General features: G+C 52.9%; 1 protein-coding gene across 3 annotated transcripts; it reads right to left on the minus strand.

Annotated features, from left to right (window-relative positions):
• Window positions 1–528: 528 nt before the first annotated feature.
• On the minus strand, window positions 529–22,193 carry Top1mt (DNA topoisomerase I mitochondrial). 3 transcript variants are annotated; one of them, XR_015735617.1, is made up of 15 exons: window positions 22,038–22,193; window positions 19,512–19,624; window positions 17,639–17,760; window positions 14,950–15,072; window positions 13,548–13,735; window positions 12,756–12,900; window positions 12,284–12,427; window positions 11,865–12,050; window positions 10,666–10,734; window positions 10,347–10,461; window positions 8,762–8,889; window positions 8,087–8,181; window positions 4,530–4,681; window positions 4,214–4,430; window positions 1,515–1,654 (listed from the first exon to the last, which is right to left on the minus strand). XR_015735617.1 is itself a non-coding variant. In XM_087898862.1 (14 exons), exons 1-14 carry the CDS (start codon window positions 22,139–22,141, stop codon window positions 953–955), a joined length of 1,782 nt encoding a protein of 593 aa, XP_087754988.1. In that variant the 5' UTR covers window positions 22,142–22,193; the 3' UTR covers window positions 529–952. The 3 variants fall into 3 exon arrangements, 2 of the variants coding, with proteins under 2 accessions (XP_087754988.1, XP_087754989.1); XM_087898862.1 differs by lacking the exons at window positions 4,214–4,430; window positions 4,530–4,681 and adding an exon at window positions 529–1,055 and having other exon boundaries at window positions 1,508–1,654; XM_087898863.1 differs by lacking the exons at window positions 4,214–4,430; window positions 4,530–4,681; window positions 14,950–15,072 and adding an exon at window positions 529–1,055 and having other exon boundaries at window positions 1,508–1,654.
• Between the last annotated feature and the right edge of the window lie 555 nt (window positions 22,194–22,748).

A 22,748-nucleotide genomic window follows, 5' to 3' on the forward strand; every position in this document is an offset into this window, starting at 1 on the left:
TAGTGCCTGTGTGCCATGGGTAGTGCCTGTGTGCCATGGTGGGCTCACGGGCATAATCACCCCTTGACAGTAGACATAGCCTCTGACCGTGGAAAGTCTGTAGCCACTGAGGGATAGAGGGTGGAACTGAGCAAAGGCAGTGCAGGGCAGGGCTACAGTGCCTCTGGCAAGCAATGAGCAGCCCGGAAGTTGGGGATGGGGGCGGGGCATAGAGCAGCCGTGGAAGAGCTAGACCCTGCTCGCTGAGTCCTGTAATTGTGGCTGCTTCTGACATGCCAGCCATGGTGACAGCATCCTAGGCCTGGAGAGCCACCAACAACCACCACGCTCTTCTGGAGTCCTCTGGGCTTTCCAGAAACTCAACATGGGAAGCTGGAACTTCGCTTTAATCCCTGGAGTAGGACACAGCACTCCAGGGAGGACAATGGAACGAGGAGCAGACAGCTGCTGGGCGCCCAGGCAATGCGTGCTAAAAAGACAGAAGGCACGGGAACTCAAGGAGCAGGACCAGAATGGAAGAATACAAGGTTGGGAAACGGAAGCAGCAAGACACAAACCGAAATTTATAGATGGGCGGGGGTACACTCAGTGGTAGAATGTGTGTCTGCCATGTAAGCCCTAGCTTCCATCTCAAGCGTGGCTGAGGTAGGAACGGATAAGGCACAGCTGTAACCTTGGGGGGCGCTAAGGTTACAGTCATCGGTCCCAGGGGCCCCAGCCTCCAGGCACCCCTTCTCTCTTCTGTTCCCTTCTCAAACAGAAGCCTCAGCCTGGGGGGCTGCAAGCACCTAGTGGGGGGAGTCAGGACGTGCTGAGGGTGCTTGCTTCCAAGGGCAGGCTGTTGGGGCCTTTGTTCTAGGCCACAACAACAGGCACTGTCCCCCCAACATTTTATTACAGAAAATGACAGTATTGCTTCACAGTGAGAAAAGTGTCAGGGGCAAGGGGCAGCTTAGAATTCAAAGTCTTCGTCTGCCCGCTCAAAGGCCCAGGCGAACCGCTCTCTCTGGGTCTTGCTGTAGATCTTCTCTATGGGCACTCCAAACCTCTTACACCTGTAGACAACAACAAGACTTGAGTCTTGCCCTGGGGGGCAAGGTGTGGAAAGAGGGGGGTGTCCTCAGCACATCAGGGTGGCCAAGACACCTTGTGCCATCCAGACCTATGTCCGAGGCACCACAACCAATTGTATTTCCTCCTCAGGTATCAAGACATTCCTGGTATGGTCCAGGTAGCCACTGGGCAAGGCCCGCCCTGCCTCCCATTCCCAGTGGGAAGAATAAGCACCCACATGATTCTGTGTTCCCAGGGTACTGCCAGCCCCAGCCACCCCCAAAGCTCAGAAGGAAGAGGCCTAAAGATAAGAGGACTCGGTATCAGGGACATCCAAGTGGTCCTTGTCACAGGAAGTTGTGCCTAGCACAAAATGGGAGTACCTATGGGACGATACTGAGACCTCTAGAACCCCCGGGTCACACACCGTCACAGTGGCCTCAGGCCTACTCACCAGGCAATGCTGATCCTGGGGTCCAGATAGTTGAGCTTGGCGGTGCCCAGCGCCACCTGCTTGTTCTCCTCCTTGTCTGTGGCCTGCATGCGCAACCGGGCCAGCTGTTCCTCCAGCTTCAGCAGCCGCCGCTGCTTCTGCAGCAATCTGTGGGGGAAAGAGATGCCTATTCCTGCTGCTGAGAGCAGATCACAGTCGCCACCTCCTCTGCAAATGGCCTCGCAGGCCTTCTCCAGGCACAAAGTGAGAAGTCCAGAGCCGGTCAAAGCTCAAGACAGGCACTCACTCACTACAGCCCAGGGAGGCCGCTGGCTCCACAGAGCAAGGCTAAGAACAGGCAACATGAACAGATGCCTTTATGACTGGAGAAGGTATTCAGCCCTTACTTCCATCTTTTTAAAGAAAATGAATGGGGCTGGAGAGTTGGCTCAGCAGTTAAGAGCGCTCTTCCAGAGAACCTGGGTTCAATTTCCGGCACTCACGTGGTGATTCAAAACTATCTGTAACTCTAGTCCCAGGGGATCCGATGCCCTCTCTGACCACACATACATGGTGCATAGACACATGAGCAGGTGAAATACACGGTGATTCAAACCTATCTGTAACTCTAGTCCTAGAGGATCCGATGTCCTCTTTGACCTCACCAGGCACATACATACAAGCAGGTAAAACATGCATAGACATAAAATAAATCTTAAAAAGATTTATTGAAGAAAATACATATTAGTTGGGAAGTTGTGGCACACACCTTTAATCCCAGAACTTGGGAGGCAGAGGCAGGTGGATCTCTGTGAGTTCGAGGCCAGCCTGGTCTACAGAGTGAGTTTCAGGACAGCCAGGGCTACACAGAGAAACCCTGTCTTGAAAAATTAATTAATTAAATGAAATTTAAAAAGAGGTGTTCCCTTTACCCTTCTCCTTACGTGCCCCCGGCAACCTGCTAACAGTCACAACACTATGCGGTACTCTGACCCCAACCCTCGGAATCAGTGCTCCGGACGCCAAAGCAGGAGAACAGACGTAGGTGGCAATGTGCCGCCAGGGGCGGCTTGGACACTCGGCACTTCCAGCAGGAGCCTTGCCATAGCAGCCTGCCCAGTGACAGCCACACTCCAGCAACGACAAAGTCGCTGTCAAGAGCACAAGCAGAAAGGGCAGGAACTCAAGTGTGACCTGTGGGCCACCATCCGCAGGAAGCCTCGTGCCCCGCAGAGCACTTCTGGTGACCCCGGACATTTCACAGCAGCTTCTCTGTGACAGCTGCACGCCTCGCTGAATGCCCTCTAGTCTAACTGGCATCTGCAGCGTGCCACTGTAAAAAGACAGCTCTGCACCTCGGGAAGCTGTCACAGGGAAGAAAGAAAAGACTTCAGCCCTTAAGAAGCACAGTCACGTGATCAGGAACGCTCAAGGACATTACAGAAGTACAAAGGACAGCAGGGACGTCCTGGAGAGCTGGACACAAAAGTCCCATCCCTGACTATAAGCCCAGAGCAACAGAACCCACTGACTGAAGAAATAAGAAACCCGGGCAGATAGATGTCAAGCGGAGACCAGGGTGGTCACTAAAAGTGTTTCCCAAAGCAAAGCCCCCTTATGGGCACAGCCAGAGCATTCTACCAAATAACCCCCAGGTCTGAAATAGAAAAGGGAAACGTGTCCCAGCTCATTTTCTGAAGCCAGAATTAGTCTGATCAAACCAGACAAAGGCATCCCTCTAGATACAGAACAAAAGCTCCAACGATACAGAAGCCTCCAGCAGGAGAGAAAGGACACAGCGCCCGGTCATGGGAACACGGGAAGGAAAGGCTGCACATCTGAAGACTAATCAGCGCCATCTAAAAGGACAAATGCCAGAAATCCTCTCAGCGGAAGACCATGTGACAAACCCCGGCACGCATCACGATCGCACGTGTGTGTATACACAACCCTGCAAATTCTGGGAGAAGCATCTTTGAAAACCCACAGAGACCATCATACTCTATGGGGCCGAAGAGTGAAAGCTTTGCCTCTCGGGTCAGACACAAGACAAGGGGACCCCACCGACTGTTAATCGTGTTCGAGAGGGTCTAGTCAAGTCAAGGAAAGGAAACGTAAGACCCAAGTGCCAGAAAGGAATAACTGAGTGCCTTTCCATGGTAGATATCCATCTGTGCCCACTCAACAGTTAGCAACTGCTTACAGGAGCAGGGAACGAAGCAAACAGACCACCAGCAGCGTATTTCTGTAAGTTAGGGTGGGATGAGGTCACCACATCTGGGCTTGGCTAGCACAGCTCACCGAGAGGCTGAGAGGTGGTGCCAGAACTAGTGTCTCAGGAGGGATCCTGCTCTTCTCGCTGGTCAGTGGGCGCACTGGGCTCAACACGTTTCACAGACAGATAATGTGGTTCACGTTGAGCCTGGCTTTCCTGGGTCTTAGCTTGAGGCAGAGGACTGGGACACACCTCAGCCGCTTTCCTGATGGGCGGCGTCTCACACAGACAGCCCCTCCTGTGTCATCCCGTTTGTGATGCCAGTGACAAAGGAACAGATACGCAAGGAGCATGGGCCTCTAACGTTTTCTTCCCTTGAAAACATTTCCCTTCGCTGAATCCTATGTCTCCTCTGCTGCAGGCTCCGTGCTCAGCACATGCTGCACCCCTGGGCATCAACTCAGATGTGGCCCTGAGGCATGACAACCATGGGCATCAAAGGTGAGACTCACTAGATTCACTGTAACGCGTGGAAGTGGTGTGGCAGTGGACGACACTCCTCTGTGCACCTGGAGCCTGAACCCAATGCACTAAACCCACGGTCAGGGGACTGGAGGGATAAGAGGGCTGGCTGCTCTTCCAGAGACTCCGATTTGATTTCCAGAACTCACAAAGCAGCAAGCGCTCAGCCAGAGGATCTGATGCCCCCTTCTGGCCTCCTTGGGCATTCTGTGCACACACAACATGAAGACAAAAACATCCATATGCATAAAAATAAATACACAATTACTTTAAAAAAATAATGCTAGGGTAAGATGTTCAGATCACCTGTGGAAGACTGTGTGGTGGTGCACACCTTTAATCCCAGCACCCAGGAGGCAGAGACAGATGGATCTCTGTCAGTTCAAGGCCATCCTGGTCTACAAAGGGAGTTCCAGGCCAGCCAGAGCTGTGTAGTGAGACCTTGGTGACAACCTCCCCTGGCAAAACCAAACAAACAAATACAAAAAGGGTTACATGGCTTCTGCATCCAGGTGCGTGGAGACACTTACACTGCTTAACACAATCTTCACAGTCTCATGAATACAGTGGACTCGGCCGCCACAAAAGAAGCAGGGATGGGTGTGTTAGAGGCCACAGCTGCTCCTGCAGCGGGGGTGGGGGGGCGGGGTGGGGTGGGGTTAGAGTTGAACCTGAGTTAAGGTCTGAAAGGTCTCCGTAAGTGGCCTGACCACGGTTGTGCCTCCTGGAAGCTTTGGAAGGAGACAGACCTGGGAAGTTGTGGGGGGTGGGAGCCACCCTGGGCCCTGAAGTAGTAGAGCTGGGTTGCTATTGGGCTGATGCCCCCTGGTACCCAAAGGCTGGGGATCCAAGCTGATATGCCTTTTCTGAGCAGGTCTGTTCTGACTCTACATGTTGAGGTGTGCAAAGGCTCACAACTGGACTCAGTCCAGGCCACTTCTCTGGAGTCATGAACTCACAGGTCTTCCTGCTGGTTCTCGTCCTACCTAAACCTGACATTACCCACCATGGCAGCCCTGCCAACTCTGGCACTCCTCTGGGGTCCTAGGCTGCCTGCTGGCTGGGAGTCTAACACTGGCCATCTTAAGGAATCAGGAGTGGCAGCCTGTGACCATTCCTAGCACGTGGATCCTATAACTGCTACCACAGCACAAGCTGCACAAGGCACACCAGACGGGACTCAGTGCTCGAGGACTCAATGCTGTTGTCAGTCTCCTGCATGAGCAGTTTGCAGCCTTTGACAAAGGGCCTGATCCCATTCTGCCTTTCCCTGGGGAGGCAGTGTGGCTGCCAGACACAGTTAGCTCCAAATGGAACTGGTCACTGCAGAAGTGATCAGAAGCAAGGCCTGGGCAGGGCACACGAGCTCCCTTACACCTGGGAATTTGGGAGTATGCTTGGCTTCGCCAGGACCCATTCTGCCTTCTAGTCACATCTGTGAAGATGCTTTTGTCCAGATGTGGCCTTCGGATAAAAGCAAGGGTTTGCAGGGTTGTACTTACTGAATGGGAATGTGGATCATGTATCAAGGTGTGTGAGTGGGGGGGATACTGTGAGGTGCAGGTGTGGAGGGGGCAGCACTGAGGACAGATGTGAGGTGCAGGTGTGGAGGGGGCAACACTGAGGACAGATGTGAGGTACAGGTGTGGATGGGGCAGTAATGAGGACAGATGTGAGGTGCAGGTGTAGAGGGGCGGCAATGAGGACAGATGTGAGGTGCAGGTGTGGACGGGCAGCACTGAGGACAGATGTGAGGTGCAGGTGTGGAGGGGGCAACACTGAGGACAGATGTGAGATGCAGGTATGGAGGGGGCAGCACTGAGGACAGATGTGAAGTGCAGGTGTGCAGGGGGCGGCACTGAGGACAGATGTGAAGTGCAGGTGTGCAGGGGGCGGCACTGAGGACAGATGTGAAGTGCAGGTGTGGAGGGGGCAGCACTGAGGACAGATGTGAGGAGCAGGTGTGCAGGGGGCAGCACTGAGGACAGATGTGAGGTGCAGGTGTTGAGGGGGCAGCAATGAGGTTCTGAAACCATGAAGTGACAAGGCAGCCACACAGAGAGGTCTAGACTCAGCCCAGATATTCTGCGTGTTCTGCTGTCACAGATCTCAGCCATGAGCACAGTGTATATTGATCCTGTGCCCTGTTATCACTGGACTCAAAGTGGCCTGGGGAACCCTTAATAAAGCTAGCCATTAATAATCCAAATATGAGCTGAAAATTCCATTTACAACTGCATAAAAACATAATACTTAGCTTTTCCTTGATAAACTACAAATGTTTGCTGAGAGAGATAAGATTTAGTTTTGATTATATTAATTTCCCTTTTATAGACTCTCACATAACCCAGGATGGCCCTGAACTTTCTATGTAGTTGATCCCGACTTCTGAAACTCCTGGTCCTCTCCCTCCCAAGCACTGGGATTACAGATGTTTACTGATTGTGTTCAGACTCATGGTGTGGTATTCTCAATTCAATTGGCAAACCCAATACCACCCCCACAGTCATGGGAGAGGCTTTCAAGTGTTCCCATGTAGCCAAAACTATCTTTAAAGAGAAAAACAGGAGGGGGCTGGAGAGATGGCTCAGAGGTTAAGAGCACTGACTGCTCTTCCAGAGGTCCTGAGTTCAGTTCTCAGCAACCACATGGTGGCTCACAACCATCTGTAATGAGATCTGGTGCCCTCTTCTGGCATGCAAGCATTCATGGAAGGAATGTTGTATACATAATACATAAATAAATTGTTTATGTTGTATACATAATAAATAAATAAATCTCTAAAAAAAAAAAGAGAGAGAGAAACAGGATTTAGGCAGTGGTGCATGCTGAGAGCCCCAGCCCTCCAAGGCAGGACTGTGAAGTTGAGACCAGTGTGGGGTACACAATAAGACTGTGTCTCAAACCAACAAACAAACAAACAACAAAAAAGAAAACAGCTGGAGATCTCATCCTTCCTGATCCCAACATGCAGCCAGCAGGATGAACTGGGGCTGACACAGGACACAGATAAACAGAACAAAACCAAAGTCCAAAAATGAACCCCGCATCTGCAATCAACCAATTTCCAACACAGGTGCCAGGTGCATTTGGCAAGCGTAGAGACCTTTCCTTAGCACACAATGCCAGGAAGTGAGGCTGGACCCTCAGACCCCAGACAAAAGCGAATTCAAGATGACCCGAGGACTTCTGTGATAGCTAGCTCAATAAAGCTCTCACGGGAGAACTTGGGAATCCACCTGCATTGTGGAGCCAGACAAAGCGGTAGGCGCAACCACTGCCAGAAATGACGTAAGAGAAACAAGACCCAGTGGGCTCACCAGGCAAGGCAGCCACACCTAAAACCCCAGAGAAGCCTGTTGAGGCTGCTCTAGGCCGGGAGGGTGGGAGGGGCTGCTGATGGCCATAGGATCTCTTTCTGAAACTGGCCACACACCTCCTGTCAGAACTGTGGGCTTGCTTTTGCTTTTTGTTTGGTTTTGGTCCTTTTTGAGACAGGGTCTTTCTGTGTAGCCTTGGCTGCCCTCGAACCTGCTTTGTAGACCAGAACCCATAGATCTGCCTGTCTCTGCCTCCGCAAATGCTTAAAGGACACTACCCCACCCAACAGACCTGTGCACTTTGAAAGGGTAAAATGTGTGCCAGGAAAATTAGCTCAACCAACTGCCCAAGATAAAAACCAGAAAGAGCCACAGCCGGCCTGCAGCCTGCAGCAGGCGCCAGGGCTGTTCCTTATCACACAGTTCTGTAATTGCATTACTTCTGTTTAGGAGTAAAGACTTTCAGAAATCACAAAATTAGCTAAAGAAAACCCAAGGCTGACCACACCCAAATGTCTTTCAAGGCGGCAGTCCCACACGTACCTTTTGGGCTTGTTCTCCCCTCGCGTTCTAAGGTCAGCCTTGGCCTTCTCCACCTCCACCTGGGCCTCAGTCACCTGGGCCTTCTTGGCCTCAATCTGTGAAGAAATCAACCCTGACACGGCTGTTTCTGTCCCTCAGGATTCTCCCCACAGCTGTTGGCCCAATACTCCTTTGGGGGTTACAGTAGATAGAACTCAGAGGCTCACAAATACTGGGTAAACTACTCCAGATGCCACCTCTGCCCTGGCCTTCCATTCTGAAACAACTCAGATGACTGAACAGCCTGGGATAAGACCCCGTGAAGCCACATGGGGCTGACCCTATCTTGTCCTGTGGCTAGGAGTGAGGTCAAGAGACCTCCAGGGCCCAAGAGTGCCACCTGCACCAGCCACAAATGGATCCAACATGCCCGCCGCCAAACCTCTTTGCAAAACTAGAACACAGGCTGTGTCCTAGTAGGGAGATGAGAGGCAGCCTATCTCGCTCTGAACCTAGAAGCTGGTTCCTTCCATGGCTGAGGAGGTCATGGCCCTGAGCGATTCCAAGTCCCTGGCCCCAGGCTCCGGGAGCAGCTATACCCACCACACATTCCTGCCCTTCGCGGCTGCCTGGCCCCAGGAACGGAAGGAGAATGAGACAGTGGCCTGGGGACAGTTACTGCGGGCGCCTTCCCACCTTTTGCTGGAGTTTCTGCATCGACTTCTCAAAGGTCTTGGGGATTGCTCTCTGGTGATTACAGAGGACAGCCACAGCCCGGTTCGCCCGGTTGTAAGCTAAGACTTTGGAGGTCAGGCTGTCTTCAGCTGAGCAAAGACAATGGCAACCGTCACTCTGCCGCCCCCTGCTCTGGCCTTCCTTCCTCCCTCCTGTCCCTGGAGGAGCTGACAATGGAGGCCGGGCCTTGGCATGCCAGGCAAGCGTTCTGCACTGAGCTACATCCTTGGCCCTTTAGGGCTCTTTCCAGACATGTTGTAAATGTGGGTCCCTTCTATGACACAAAGTCCCAAGGAGGCAATGACCTAAGACGTCCCCACAAGCCAGGGACAAGTTTAGTCACAGCAGTGAGGCACTGAGAGGCCTCACCTTATGTGGGAGCTGGACTATGTCCTATTTGGCAGAGGCAGGAGCCCCAAAGCCGACCCAGGCTCCACCATTTCCTTCTGGAATAGAGTAACCTGAAGCCCCGAGGCCCGAGGAAAGGTGAGGTCATGTTGTCTGAGCTTGTGCAGTCCGGGGTCCTCACCACAAGGACCCACAACACTGAGGCCCTATTACCCGAGCTTCACTAAGTCACATTATCCCCAGTTATGTCACTGAGAAGCCAAGGTTCCGATGTTACGTCACCCACGCGCATGGCCACTTGTCTCACACTACCTCCCACCTGAAAAATTCTAAGACCAGGCATCCACAGAGCAGGTGGCCGTTCTTACAAGACTTACAAAATCATACTCGGAAACAGGACCCTGAGGTTTCTTTTCTTCAAGGTTGGGCCTGGGAGGATGTTCTCTTGCCCAGGTTTCTGGCTTCCTATGACCCTCTAGAAAGGTGTCCCCTACCTACTTGCCTGCCCTGATACCCGAGAGATGAGCTTACTGGCCCCAGGTCAGTCTTTGAGGCTGCCTGGGATTTAGTGGGTGAATAGCCTGGATTAAACATTTAATGGCACTGAGTCTTCGCCTTGCCCTGACTAGCGAGTTCCCAAGTCCATGGGGCTCAGTGTCTCCTTGAGGAAACCCTGCCTAGGAAGTGGAGTGGGCAGGGGTGGTCAGCATTGACCTTCATACTTTTCCATGCTGGGAGAAGCAAAAGAAGCAAATACTGGGCAGGCTTTGTCTACACTGAGCATCTGAAGACAGCAGGGGGAGACAGAGATCCCAGGTTGACAGCAGAGGAATAAGAAACAAACTGGGAAGGTCTGAGGGTACAAAAGGGGTCAGGAGGGACTGGGGTACAGAAGCCTCCAAGATCTGACTAAGGAAGAGAGGCAAGGCCCTACCTAGAGGAGGAGGGGTGAGGACAGACTGCAGACGGGCACTGGCTAGCAGAGGTGGGGCAGAAAGCACGATACCTCCTGACTGGGGGCCAGCGAGGCCATTCCCGCACAGGGACTGACCTGGAGCAATCTTCCACCAACAGACAGCCGTGCCCAGCCCTACATCAGCTCATGCCTAGGACAAGCCAAGGTGCAGCCAGCCCATAGGCAGCTCCCATAGGGGACAGTCTGGGTGGCCCCCAGGGTCGGGTGTAAGAACCTACTCACCCCTGGTCAGCACCCGCAGCTGCTCCTGCAGAGTGATGGAGGCATTGTAGGTCCGGAACACCTTGGCTGTCAGCCCCTCCATCAAGTCCTGCAAATGCTTGTTCAGGCTGGCAGTCTGGGCACAGAGAGGAGAAGGAAGTCATGGATAGTTTCCTTGGAGACATGAGTGTCGTGGGCTATTCTCAGCCTCCAGGAGAGAGGGCAGGGAAGGGGGCTTCAGCTTCTGGGTCAGAACAGAGAACACACTGGGGACAAAGACAAGCCAGACTTGAGTCCCCCCTCCTTTCCTGGACCCCTTGTGCCCATCATGCAGGCTTACAGTCAGCGCATCAAACAGGTTGTCCCTTGGGTCTTTGTCCTTCATGAAGTCCTGAAGATTCTGGAACACCTGAAACAGAAGAGCTTAACTTACGGCCACATTGAGACTTCTGCGCAGAAGCCAGCAGCGCAGGAAGGTGGTCTCGTGAGGACAGCAAAGATCACACCGTGCATGCACATCTGCAGAGGAGAACAGAGGGGTATACACACCAAGTCCTGGAAAGAGGTGGGGTCAGCATAGTGCCAGGCCTACCCACTGCAACCTGCATCTGTGCCTCCCAACCCAAGCCTGCACGTGGTCACTCACTGCTAACCCATCCACGGCCGTGTGGTTGAGCAGGCCTTTTGTGTCTCTACAGATTCACTCAGTGGCTTTAGCAGGCAGCTGTGGCCAGCCACGCGGACTTCCACCCAGGTGACCCAGGGCCCTGTACTTGTGGCCAGATCTGACACACCTAGCATCACAGGGCCGACTCCCTCCTCTGCGCCCTTTCAGGACATGGCATGAAGATCCTCCTGGCCAGGCCAACTTCCAGAGGAGATTGCCCAGGTCGGGCTGGCCTTTCCTTAGTTTTAGGTTTTGCCCATCCTGCCCAAGGTGCCAAGGTGGCACCAAATCATCCTTGGAACCTTATAACTTGACCCTCTGTAGAAACAGGCTGGCCACAGGTATAGCTATCAAGATGGAACCACCTAGAACATGGTGGCCCTGCCCCTGAGAGGATAGCACTGTGTGAGAGAAGATGACGGGAGAAAGCAGCTGCATTCAACAGAGGCCGAGCATAACCAGCAGCCGCATCAAATCTCATGGGGCAGAAACCAAGAGAGCAGGAAAGAGACCTCACAGGGTGAGGCAAAGCCAAGGCGTGGGTGGCACCAACGGAAGCAGAGGGAGGCAAGAATCAGAATGTTTTCCCCATGCTCCTAAGGAACTGGCACCCAAACCCTGATGTCAGGTCTCCCAGACCAAAATACTTATAATAGGAGTGTGCGTGACTGTGTGTGTGCATGCATGTGTGTGTATGCGTGTATGTGTGTGCATGCATGTGTATGCACGCGTGTGTGTGCACGTGCATGTGCGCTTGTGTTTAAGCCCTGGCTATGATGCCTGATCACACAGCCGCAGGAGACACTGCAAGGTGCAGCAGGCCCCGCCCTGTCAGAGATCCCATTGTGAGCAGGGTCAAAGGGGAAACTCACAAGCTTTTCCACCGGCACATGGTTATTATAGCGGATGGAATCCTTCCCCAGGAAGTCCAGCTCCATAACATGCTCTTGGCTGTCCACCTTTCCGTGCAGCCGGACATGCTCCACACGGAGCGAGCAGCAGCCCACGGTGTCAGCTGTCTCCCCCTCTTCCTTCTCATTTCCTGTTCGCAGTGCCAGCTAGACCAGGGTAGACACCAGTCAAGGCATAGAAACACCCTCCTGTCACTCATACATTGACACATGCACAAGCATGAAGTCGAACTAGCTCACACACACACACACACACGTTTACACATATCCATACAATTACACCTGCACACACGTAACTATTTGATGGAGGCTCCAGCTCCAGGGAGAAGCCCCCATTGTCCTTGCTGCCAAGCTCTCAAGGTCCCCGCACCATGCTATACCTTATCGATAAAATAAAGAGCCACAGCCAGCTGCCTTTTCTTCATTTCTGGGGACCTCCAGTCAGTCTGATACTGCGCGCGGATCTTGTTGACAACCCCCTTCAAGCGTCGTGCTATCTCATACTTCTGCCAATCCATCTCCCCCTACATGAAGACAATAAACATCACTCCGCGTCCTAGGAAGTGGCGGGGCAGGTGACTGGACACCTTCCCAACCCAGGCAGGTTTGACTGGGTGACGGGTGAGGCAGCAGAGCCTGGTTCAGAAACCTGAGCCCCACTCAGATTCCTGTTAGATGACCCTCACCGGGCCCAGCTGCTCTCAGCATCGGCTGGCTGGTCCTGGATAATCGCTACAGGCTGAACTAACAGGCTGAAGACTGTCCCACGCCTGCTGCCCTGGAACAGCACAGAAGGGACGGCCTGATACGTGCTCCGGGACACAGAGCTCCCCCACAGGGTCATGCTCTTACCTTTAGCCTGGAGCTGGGGTTCAGTATGATGTACTTGGAGGAGTTCTGGATGTTCTCTGTCCATGCAGCCAGCCATGTGACTGTGTTGTCTGCGCGCACCTCTTTCCACTGGTGGCCAGCTGGGGGCTCGGGGATCTTGGAATCCCTGCAGTAGAGCGGGGGTGGTTACAGTTCCAAGTTCTTGATCCTCAAATACAAGCAACTCAGGGTAACTTTCCCACATGTGACTTGCAGCCACACTCCTACGCAGGTATGGCTTCAAGCTCAGACTAAAACAGCGGCCAACTTATATGTGCGTGTGTCCATGGGCACGCTCCCCCCCCCCCCACCCCACAAGATCAGACCAGAACAGAAAGCTCTGTGCAGAGAACTTGGAAGCCCCAGCTCACATCCCAGGTGGGTGCTGCACACCACTGTCACTAGGGTCGCTGGAGTTTGAGGGGTTACACAGGACCAGCAGTAGGTAATAGCAGCCCAGCACCAACACAGAATGCAGTAAGCCCTACGCCCATCATGCTGTTAGGTATCTGGAAAGCCAGACACTGAAAACGCACAGGACACCTCCCGTTAGGAGAACTCCAGCCCTGCTGAGCAAGACAAGAGGTTCTTCTGCTGGTGCAGAGAGATGCTGTCCGCAGCTACACCTGCTGACCCCGAGCCCTGCCAAGACCCAGTGAGGGGTCCTATCCCAAAGAGCTAAGGACAAAAGTCACCTTACCAGGCAGTCTGGGCTAGACCCAGCCAGGGTCCAGTGTCCACCCACGAGAGCCTGGCTGGCTGGGTCCCACTTACCTGCTGCAATTGATGACCACATCCTCTGGCATGACTCTCCTCTTCAGCATCCCCATCTTGGGATGGTCACCTCGGCCACGGAATAAGCCAGGGGGCTCTGTCTTGAAATTGCCTATTTTTTCTCTATTGCCATCCAAGATGCAGTAGCCAAACTCCTGCTGCAGTTTTGCGGCCTCTTCTTTTAGTTTCTGAGTTAAAACAATATATGGGCATTAGGGGAGACGCTAAAACCAACCCAGTTCCTATGCTAGCCAAGGTCTCTCCTGCTGCTGCTGCTGCTGCTGCTGCAGGCCTCAAAGCCCTGGCTCTCTAGGGCGCGCATGGCACCAAATTCCTCAAGCTACACTTCAGCAGGAGCAGGGTAGCCTTCAAGGTAGGAGGAAATGAGCCAGGTTCTGGAATCACCCCAAATCCCCGCAATAGCTGGACAAGAAGTAGACAACTGAGGAAGAACTACATGGGGGGCTCTGTTAAATAGAGAGGGGGTGTGGAAAGCAGCTCGGTAGAGCCAGTTCACCCCCATATTCCCGCCCTGGGGCCCTCCACTGCTCACCCCCACATTCCCGCCCCCCTCCGCTGCTCACCCCACATTCCCGCTCTGGGGCCCTCCACTGCTCACCCCCACATTCCTGCCCCCCTCCACTGCTCACCCCACATTCCCGCTCTGGGGCCCTCCACTGCTCACCCCCACATTCCTGCCCCCCTCCACTGCTCACCCCCACATTCCCGCCCCCCTCCGCTGCTCACCCCACATTCCCGCTCTGGGGCCCTCCACTGCTCACCCCCACATTCCTGCCCCCCTCCACTGCTCACCCCCACATTCCCGCTCCCCTCCACTGCTCACCCCACATTCCTGCTCTGGGGCCCTCTGCTTCTCACCCACACATTCCCGCCCCCTCCGCTGCTCACCCCACATTCCAGCTCTGGGGCCCTCTGCTTCTCACCCACACATTCCCGCCCACCTCCGCTGCTCACCCCACATTCTCGCCCTGGGGCTCCCTGCTGCTCATGACATTTCAAATGGCAGTGTGTACCTTCTCTCCCACCCCGCTTTGGTTTTTCAAGCAGGTGTATCCTGGCTGTCCTAGAATTCACTCTGTAGATCAGGCTGGCCCTGAACTCACAGAGATCCACCTTCCTTTCCTCCTGAGTGCTGGGATTAAAGGCGTGCACCACCACCACCCAGCGGTAGTGTAGTTTCAAATGTGACCCTGGAAAACAGACTTACATCCTGGACACGTTTAAAAAAGGGGGTGTTACTGGAAAGTACTCAGCACCTGCTGTGACAGCGCCCAGAGCCTGGTTCTCCTCCTAAGGCTCTGTGGGAGCAAGGCTCTGTGAAGGGCTCCCTGCCGCTTGCACCCACCAGCCACAGCCCAGTGTCCCAGGACCCACTGCTGACCTGCTTCTGCTCCCTGGGCAGGGTCCTGCGGGCCTCAGTTCTTTCCACGAAGTGCCTGTGGATCTCCGTGAAGTCACATTTGTCAAGCTGTGTGATAAGCTTCCTCTCCTCAGCTGTCATCTCCTGTCCCCAAACCAGCAACAAGTGCTCAACGCTCTAATCCAGGCACCTCCCTATGGCACAGTCCACACTTGGGGCCCACTGCACAGGATCACCGTGAGGCTGGACTCTGGGCAGAGTGCTAAGGCCATCCCACTAACCAGTGGTTCTCAACCCATGGATCATGACCCCTCTAGGGGATTGAACAACCTTTTCACAGGGGTTGCATATCAAATATCCTGCATATCAGGTATTTACGTTATGGTTCATAAAAACAGCAAAATTACAGTTAAGAAGTAGCAACAGAGTGATTTTATAGTTGGGGTCACCACTGCATTAATGGGTCGCAGCACTAGGAAGGCTGAGGGCCACTGCACTATACCCTCAGCCTCCAACCGCTATTCTCTCAGAGGTCCAGGTGCACAGTGGAGGCCTGTGGATAAGTCACGTGACTTCAGCTGGCAATAGCTGCCTCCGTGGTAAAGCATGGACGCATGACGAGGTAAACCCAGACAAACAGGGACATCTGGGAGGACAGTTGGTAAGTCTCAGGTGCAGACCTGTGGCCCTGACTCACATCCTGAGCCTTGCTCCTTCAGAAAACTGCCAAACGAAATCGCCAAGTGAAGCCCTGAATCCACATCCTTCCCCAGGGCAAGGCCTCCCATGCCCCACACCATCAGGGGCCAAAGATTCTGCTGACAGAGCGGCTCACCCCAGGCTCCCAGTGACAGAACCGCATGACTCTCAGACTCCAGCCAGCAGTAACAGACTCTACTAGAACAGATCCGGGGTGGTGGTCTGGGATAGCCAAGGATAACCGTTTCCAAATGTAATTTAATTTTTCAGTAACGAGAGCGGTAAAATGCCCGAGCCACTAGCCGCACTTTGGAGATCCCCATCCTGTGCAAATTGTCCCTGTGGGTGTGATGACAACTGTACTTTTGGGACAATTAAAAAAGAAAGCTGGAAAGTGCTGGATAAGCTGCAGCAAATTCACTTGATGCAATATTAAAAATCCCTCTTGCCTTTGGCCAGACTATGCAGTCAAGTTAATAATATGTCTTACGATCACTTAAGGCTATGAACGTGGGACTGGAGAAATGAATGGCTGCTCTTCTAGAGGACCTGGGTTCAATTCCCAGCATCACATGGCAGCTCACGACTGTCTGTAACTCTAGTTCCAGGGGATCCATCGCACCAGGCATGTGTGATGCACATATCTCTGCATGCAAGCAAAATACCCATGCACATAAAATAAAAGAGTATATACTTAAACCCTGCTGTGTTACTGTGTACTCAGCCTGTTTGTTTAACCTGCCTTTAAGAAAACAATGTAACTGGGCTGGAGAGATGACTCAGAGGTTAAGAGCACTGGCTGCTCTTCCAGAGGTCCAGAGTTCAATTCCCAGCAACCACATGGTGGCTCACAATCTCTATAATGAGATCTGGTGTACTGTTCTGGCATATAGGCATACATCCCAGAATACCAGAATACTATATACATAGTAAGTAAATTTTAAAAAAAGAAAAAGAAAACAATGTAACCAACTTTACTATGCCTTAGATTCTCTATGTGTCAGCTTTTACAACCAAAGCTAATGTATAGCTTTAATATTAAACTATGCACTCTTCCATGCCCCGACCTAAAATAATGTGCTTTCTGTAACTGTTCAATAAAATACAGAACAAAGCACTTTGTTAGGGACAGACAGGTACAACAGACAGGTCACATACCACAAAGCATAGAGAATTCAAATTTGGGATTATTCTTGGTCAAAACTAGGCAGAAGGAAGTCTTATGTGACATCAGTGCAATCATATACGTTACAGAAAGAAACAATGTGGCGGTGGCGGCGCACGCCTTTAATCCCAGCACTCAGGAGGCAGAGGCAGGTGGATCTCTGTGAGTTTGAAGCCAGCCCAGTCTACAGAGCAAGTTACTAGTACAGGCTCCAAAGCTGCAGAGAAACCCTGTCTCAAAAAACTGAAAGAAAAGAAAGAAGGAAGGAAGGAAGGAAGGACAGAAGAAAGGAAAGAAGGGGGGAAGAAAGTAAGTTGGGTATGGTGGGGCACACCTTTAACCCCAGCACTCAGGAGACAGAGGCAGGTCTCTGTCCGGCTACACAGAGAAACCCTGTCTCAAAGAATTCAAAAATAAAAATATCCAAATGGCAAACAAAGAGATGCTTGATGCTGTCAGTCACTAGGGAAATGCTGGGGGTACAGGCTTGTGGTTGCTAGGTAACAAGATGCAAAGATCAGGCCAGGCTCACAAGTAACACGTTTTAAAAATCAAGGGAAGAGAGAAACCTCGCGCCATCTTCGCATCTCCATACTGTGCGCTTATTTTCACAGGGCCAAAAAAACGTCCTTTGGACTGCTCCAGCCTCCCACTCTGAGAGCTGGATGCCATCGTCCGAGCCCCCAGGACAAGGCCACCACAGTCTGCTACGCTCGGCAAACACTGTAGTCACTGAAAGCTGGACAGGCTATAGAGATGGCCGCTGGCTGGACATCCACCCCAGAATGTCCCACCAGACAGGTCCGGGACGGCTGCTGGGGCTGCTGGGACCACTGAGACACACACCTTCCGCCAGTCGCTGAAGAAGTTCCTCTGGAAGACTTCCTTGGTCGTACACTCGAGATGCAGAATTTTCCCATACAAAGTGGCAACCTCCTCCGCCGCCAAGCTCAGCTTCACTGGCTTTCCTGCGGAAGGCACACATGCTGACTGAGGGACCGCCACGGGCCCCATCCAGGTGACACAACCTCCTACCTTAGTACGCAGTACACTCTGAGCACACTGAAGCTAAAACGACCAGCATTTGCATAGGGTAAAGGTGACAGGCTCCCAGGGCAGCAACGGGAGCATCACCGTGGGTGGCAGCAGCACCAGTCACTCGCTGCTTTACTATGCTACATCTTGCTGCAAAGTTTGTATTATATAAAAAAACAACGTGTATTTCATTATTATTGTATGTGTACACATACATCTCACACAGGTGTAGGGCACCACGCATGCCATGGAGGGCCTGTGGAGGTCAGAGGACAACTTTGCGGAGTGAATTCTCTCCTTCCATCTCTATGTGGGCCCCAAGGATCAAACTCCAGTCACCGGGCTTAGAGAGCACTGAACCATCTTGATGGTCCCAAAACAAATGCATTTAAGAAAAATTTTCATTTTATTGCAGTTTTGGGGTGAACCTGGGGCATCATGAATACCAGGAAAGCACTCCATCGGAGCTACACCTTGGCCCTAACATGTGCAATTCTTTTTATTCACTTATTATGTATACAATGTTCTGTCTGCATGTCTTCATGTGCAACAGAAGAGGGCACCAGATCTCATTACAGATGGGTATGAGCCACCATGTGGTTGCTGGGAATGGAACACAGGACCTCTGGAAGAGTGGCCAGTGCTCTTAACCGCTGAGCCCTCTCTCCAGCCCCAACATGTACAATTCTGAAATGTAAATTTCCACATAGGAAATTAAAGGAACAAAATAAAAGTTAATGCATCAGGTGAGAGTGTGACCCTCCACGCTCAGTGACTTGCTGCAGTTCTTGGAAAGGTCAGCGTGACACAGAGTGCACAGGAGCCACACAGAATACCAGGTGTGGGCCAAGGTTATTCCTGATGCAAATCTCTCAAACGAGTGTCGGAAGAGTTTCAGAACCAGAATTTCAGTAAAGACGTGTACAGGTAAAGGCACTTGCCAAGTTTGATCCTAGGTCTGATGTAAAAAAAAAAAAAAAAAGATAGAAGAAGAAAGCTGACTCCATAAACATAAAGTTGTTCTCTGACCTCCATAGTGCACTGTAGCACGTGTGCCTGAGACCACATCATAGGTGGCTATGGGCCCAGCACATGTGCACACAATCATAAGGCAAAGACAAGTACATCTCTCAGTTCGAGGCCAGCCTGGTCTACATAGTAAGTTCCAGGACAGCCAGGGCTACATAGTGAGACCCTATTTCAAAATACCAAAAGCGGATGAATAGGAGCAGGTTCTGCATTCCACACACACACAAGGACATACATGGCACACCCTGTGTACCTCCACCACCACCTCTCACCAGATGCCAGTCTAGATGCAGATGTGCACTGTCAATGTGTACTCAGGAGAGGCTGGGAGATCAAAGCAACTCACCCCAACCTTGGGCGAGTCTGGATACAATTGTGTCCCTGAAACACAAACTTGTGTCTCCTTTTTCCTGTCTCTCAACACTCACACACACACACACACACACACACACACACACACACACAGTTTCTGGGGGACTCCAGGGGGACTCCAGGGGTGGCCCCTGCCCTCTATGCTATCAGCCAGTCCATCAAGAAGCAGGGAAGAGGACTCTGCACCCTATGCTGGGAAGGTCAGCATATCTTCTCAGCATGGTAACCGTGTACAGAGACAAAGTCAGCCCAAACCCACGAGTACACAGACCCTCGCCCTCACCATCATAGAGGAAGTGTACGCCGTCAGGAAGCGGCTCGTAGGCAGGGGTGAAGTAGGGGCCCTTGTGTTCCAGCTGCCTCCACTTCACACCGTTCGTGCCCTTTTCTTCCCACCTGAAAAGAGAGGAGCGTGACAAGTGGAGCCCCGCTCTCACCACACCAGGCCATTCGGGGATTTCCCCCTTGGCCTATGCTTTACCTAGGAGGAAGACCATGCCTAACGAGGTAGCGCAAAAGCTGACAGGCTGCCACACTCCAGTGTGTACCCGCCAGGGTAAACTCAAGGTGCCCAGCTGTGTAGAAAGGGGGGTGATGCCCCTTTCTGAGGCTCAAGGGATCCCCAGCTTGGCCCCTCTGGAACCTCTTCACAGGGTGCCACAGAGAACTCCTCAGAATAGCCATCACACCTGGCAATTAAAAGAGCGTGGCTGCTAAAGGGAGCCCAGCCTGTGAGGAACAGGGGGATGGGAGGGCAGGAAGATAGAAGCGTGACTGCATGCACAGAGGAGTAGCGAGCAGAAGGAAGCAAGGGCAGGGATGGAGGCGGGCACCTCAGGGGCTGACACTGGGTGTGGCACCAACTCTGAAGGCACCCTGGCAATACAGCATGCCCTGGCTGGCTCCATGCGAGGTCTTCCAAGTGTGTCTCCCGATCCTCCCCACACAGCGCATCCTTTCCCAGGCTAGACCCATCCAGGAGCCAGTAGGACACAGCCCAGCATGGGGTCACATCCTAACTGCATGAACTCTCCTGGTCTATTCATCTGGGACACAGACACCACGGATGAGCTGGACACTGAGATGCTGGGAGAAGATGGGACGGGATGGATGGGAGGCTCTTTACCAGCAAGGTCCTGGGTACCACAAGGGACAGAGAGAAATCCCAGCAGAGCAGTGGTCAGGATGGGAAAAGGCAGATTGAGACGAGCAGTCCTAAAACCTGGTTGGGTCTAACCTCAAACTTTAGTGCTCCTGTCTCAGCCTCCCACATGCTGGGATTAAGTATATTATCATAAGATAATATATAAGTATATATTATCTTACATAGCTGGGATAATAATAAGTGCATATTGTCATGCCTGGTTTGACATTTTGTTTGTTTTGGTTTTTTTGAATTTTTTCTGTGTAGCCCTGGCTACCTTGGAACTCACTTTGTAGACCAGGCTAGCCTTGGAACTCACAGAGATCTGCTTGCCTCTGCCTCCCCAAGAGCTAGGATTAAAGGTGTGTGCCACCACCGCCCTCTAAGGGGGCTTTCCTGATTCCTGCAGTGAAGGAGTCAAGTGGAGGGGAGCTACGGTGAGTGAAAGTGAGGAGGTCAGGGGACAATGGACCAGGTCCCAACCAGAAAGCAATTCCGGGTATGCCCTGGGAAAGCAAGGGGTGGACCAGGCTTCACAAGCACTGAGAGCTCTGGCAAATTTGGATGCCTGAGGGGTGTTGTGTGGACAATGCAGGAAGGGGAGGGAGAAAAGTGGCGGCCAGGTCAAAGGTTCCAAATCTCATTATTTTACGGATCCAGGTGGCACACAGACCCTGCTGTTAGTCCGCTCTGGCACACCCTAAAGATGGAATCTAGGTCTGAAGATGGCAGAATGCAGAAGAGCTTCAAGACAAGGGCTCAGACACTTTCCCCCAGCGTCCACCCAGTCCAGTGTCACAAGATGTGGACAGCAGAGAGAACTGCTAGGTGGATTCTACCGCCATCTCCGTTTCACAGACAAGGACACGGAAATCAAAGCTATAAACTCACTGTGGCGTAAGTGACATTCCCTTGTCCCGGCAGAGACAGAGTACCAAGCAAGGGCACCAAAAGCAAGTTACCTGGGTGTCCTGCTGTGCACCTGCAATCTAGAAGCTTCTCCCAGAGGACACAATTCTGCCCCATTGGGACAGGCAGGATAGGCACGACTTTCCCTGGCAGCCCAGGTCCCAGAACTTAGCTCCCCCAGCAGGGGCTGAGCTACCAAAGGCCTGCAGGCCTGCTGTAAAAGTTGACCCTGGAAGAGCTGTCTTCACTGTGACACCCCCCACCCCACCCCACCCCCACACTCCTGCAATCACATCAGGACACCTCTTCCCTAAGTACTAATTAAAAACAATCCCTCAACAGAGAGCTCTGCCTGGGTGCTTCCGGGAACCTCAGGGCAGGAGGTTGAAAAGCCCTAAACGCTTTGAGACTCCCAGCCTGGACACCCATCCCAACCCCAGGCCTCAAGTGCAGAGCCTCTTCCTCAGTCCTCAGGAAATCCAACAGGACAGGCTGGTGACCCAGAGAAAGGACTGAAAGCTAAGGCCATGTGACAAAGAGCGTAGGAATCCTGAAGTGGGTCCGAGTCCAACCAGAGAACTTGGGAACTACACTCCAAGGGGGCCTCCTCCAACCAAATGCCGCAGCTCGGAGGCCCAGCCCAACCGCGAGCGTGACCGAATTTCCCAACGTGCCCGGTGTGACCCGGCAGGATTCGGCAAGTCACTTACAAATGCTGCACCCTGTCTCCCCTGAGCTCCGTCCCACCCGCCTTACCCTGCTCTGCTGGCCTTCACGCCCCGGGACGCCTGACGGCAGGGGACGCGGCGGGGGACATGCTGGAAACGCCGGCACAGGACTCTGAGCCATAGCAGCAGCATGCGTGTACGAGCCTGGGCTCTACCGGCTTTCTGGGGGCCACGCCCTTCAGGCATAGCCCCGCCTCCACTCTTCCCGGAGTCCCGCCCAGCCCCTCCCTCTTTGAGACAGCTTCCCCAGCTTGGGCCAAGTAGTGCCACTGCTCTTTCCCGCACCTCTACCTGCCATGGCAGCTTGGAGAAGTCATGAGTAGACCCACATGTTCAGAGGCCTCTACCTAAGCGGTAAAACACCAAATGCCTGCGCTTCCAGGAGGACGCGGTTGCAGGCACCAGTCGTTCAGTACAAAGCAACCTCCCCTGGGCAACTGATCAACAGCACGGAAAGTTTTGCAAAGATTGCTGTTGCTCAGGTCCGCCGCCAAAAGACCAGGGACATGAACCATAGGCGCCTCATTTCCCACACTCAGATCTCAAAGCATCTGTACCAAGCAGCAAAAACCTTCCAGCCAGCAGCAGGCAGCTCTAGTAGTTCCCCTAAAGCGCCATACAAGCCTGCAAGAAGCTGGAGAGAAGGAAACCTTGGGATGAGACCCAGGGGGAAAAGCAAGCTGGCTCTCTTGGGCCCGCCCACAGCCACCAACTTACTGGATTCTTACTGACATCTAGC

This window comes from Myodes glareolus, chromosome 19, assembly GCF_982192425.1.
Source record: "Myodes glareolus chromosome 19, mMyoGla1.1, whole genome shotgun sequence".
Lineage (NCBI taxonomy): Eukaryota > Metazoa > Chordata > Mammalia > Rodentia > Cricetidae > Myodes > Myodes glareolus.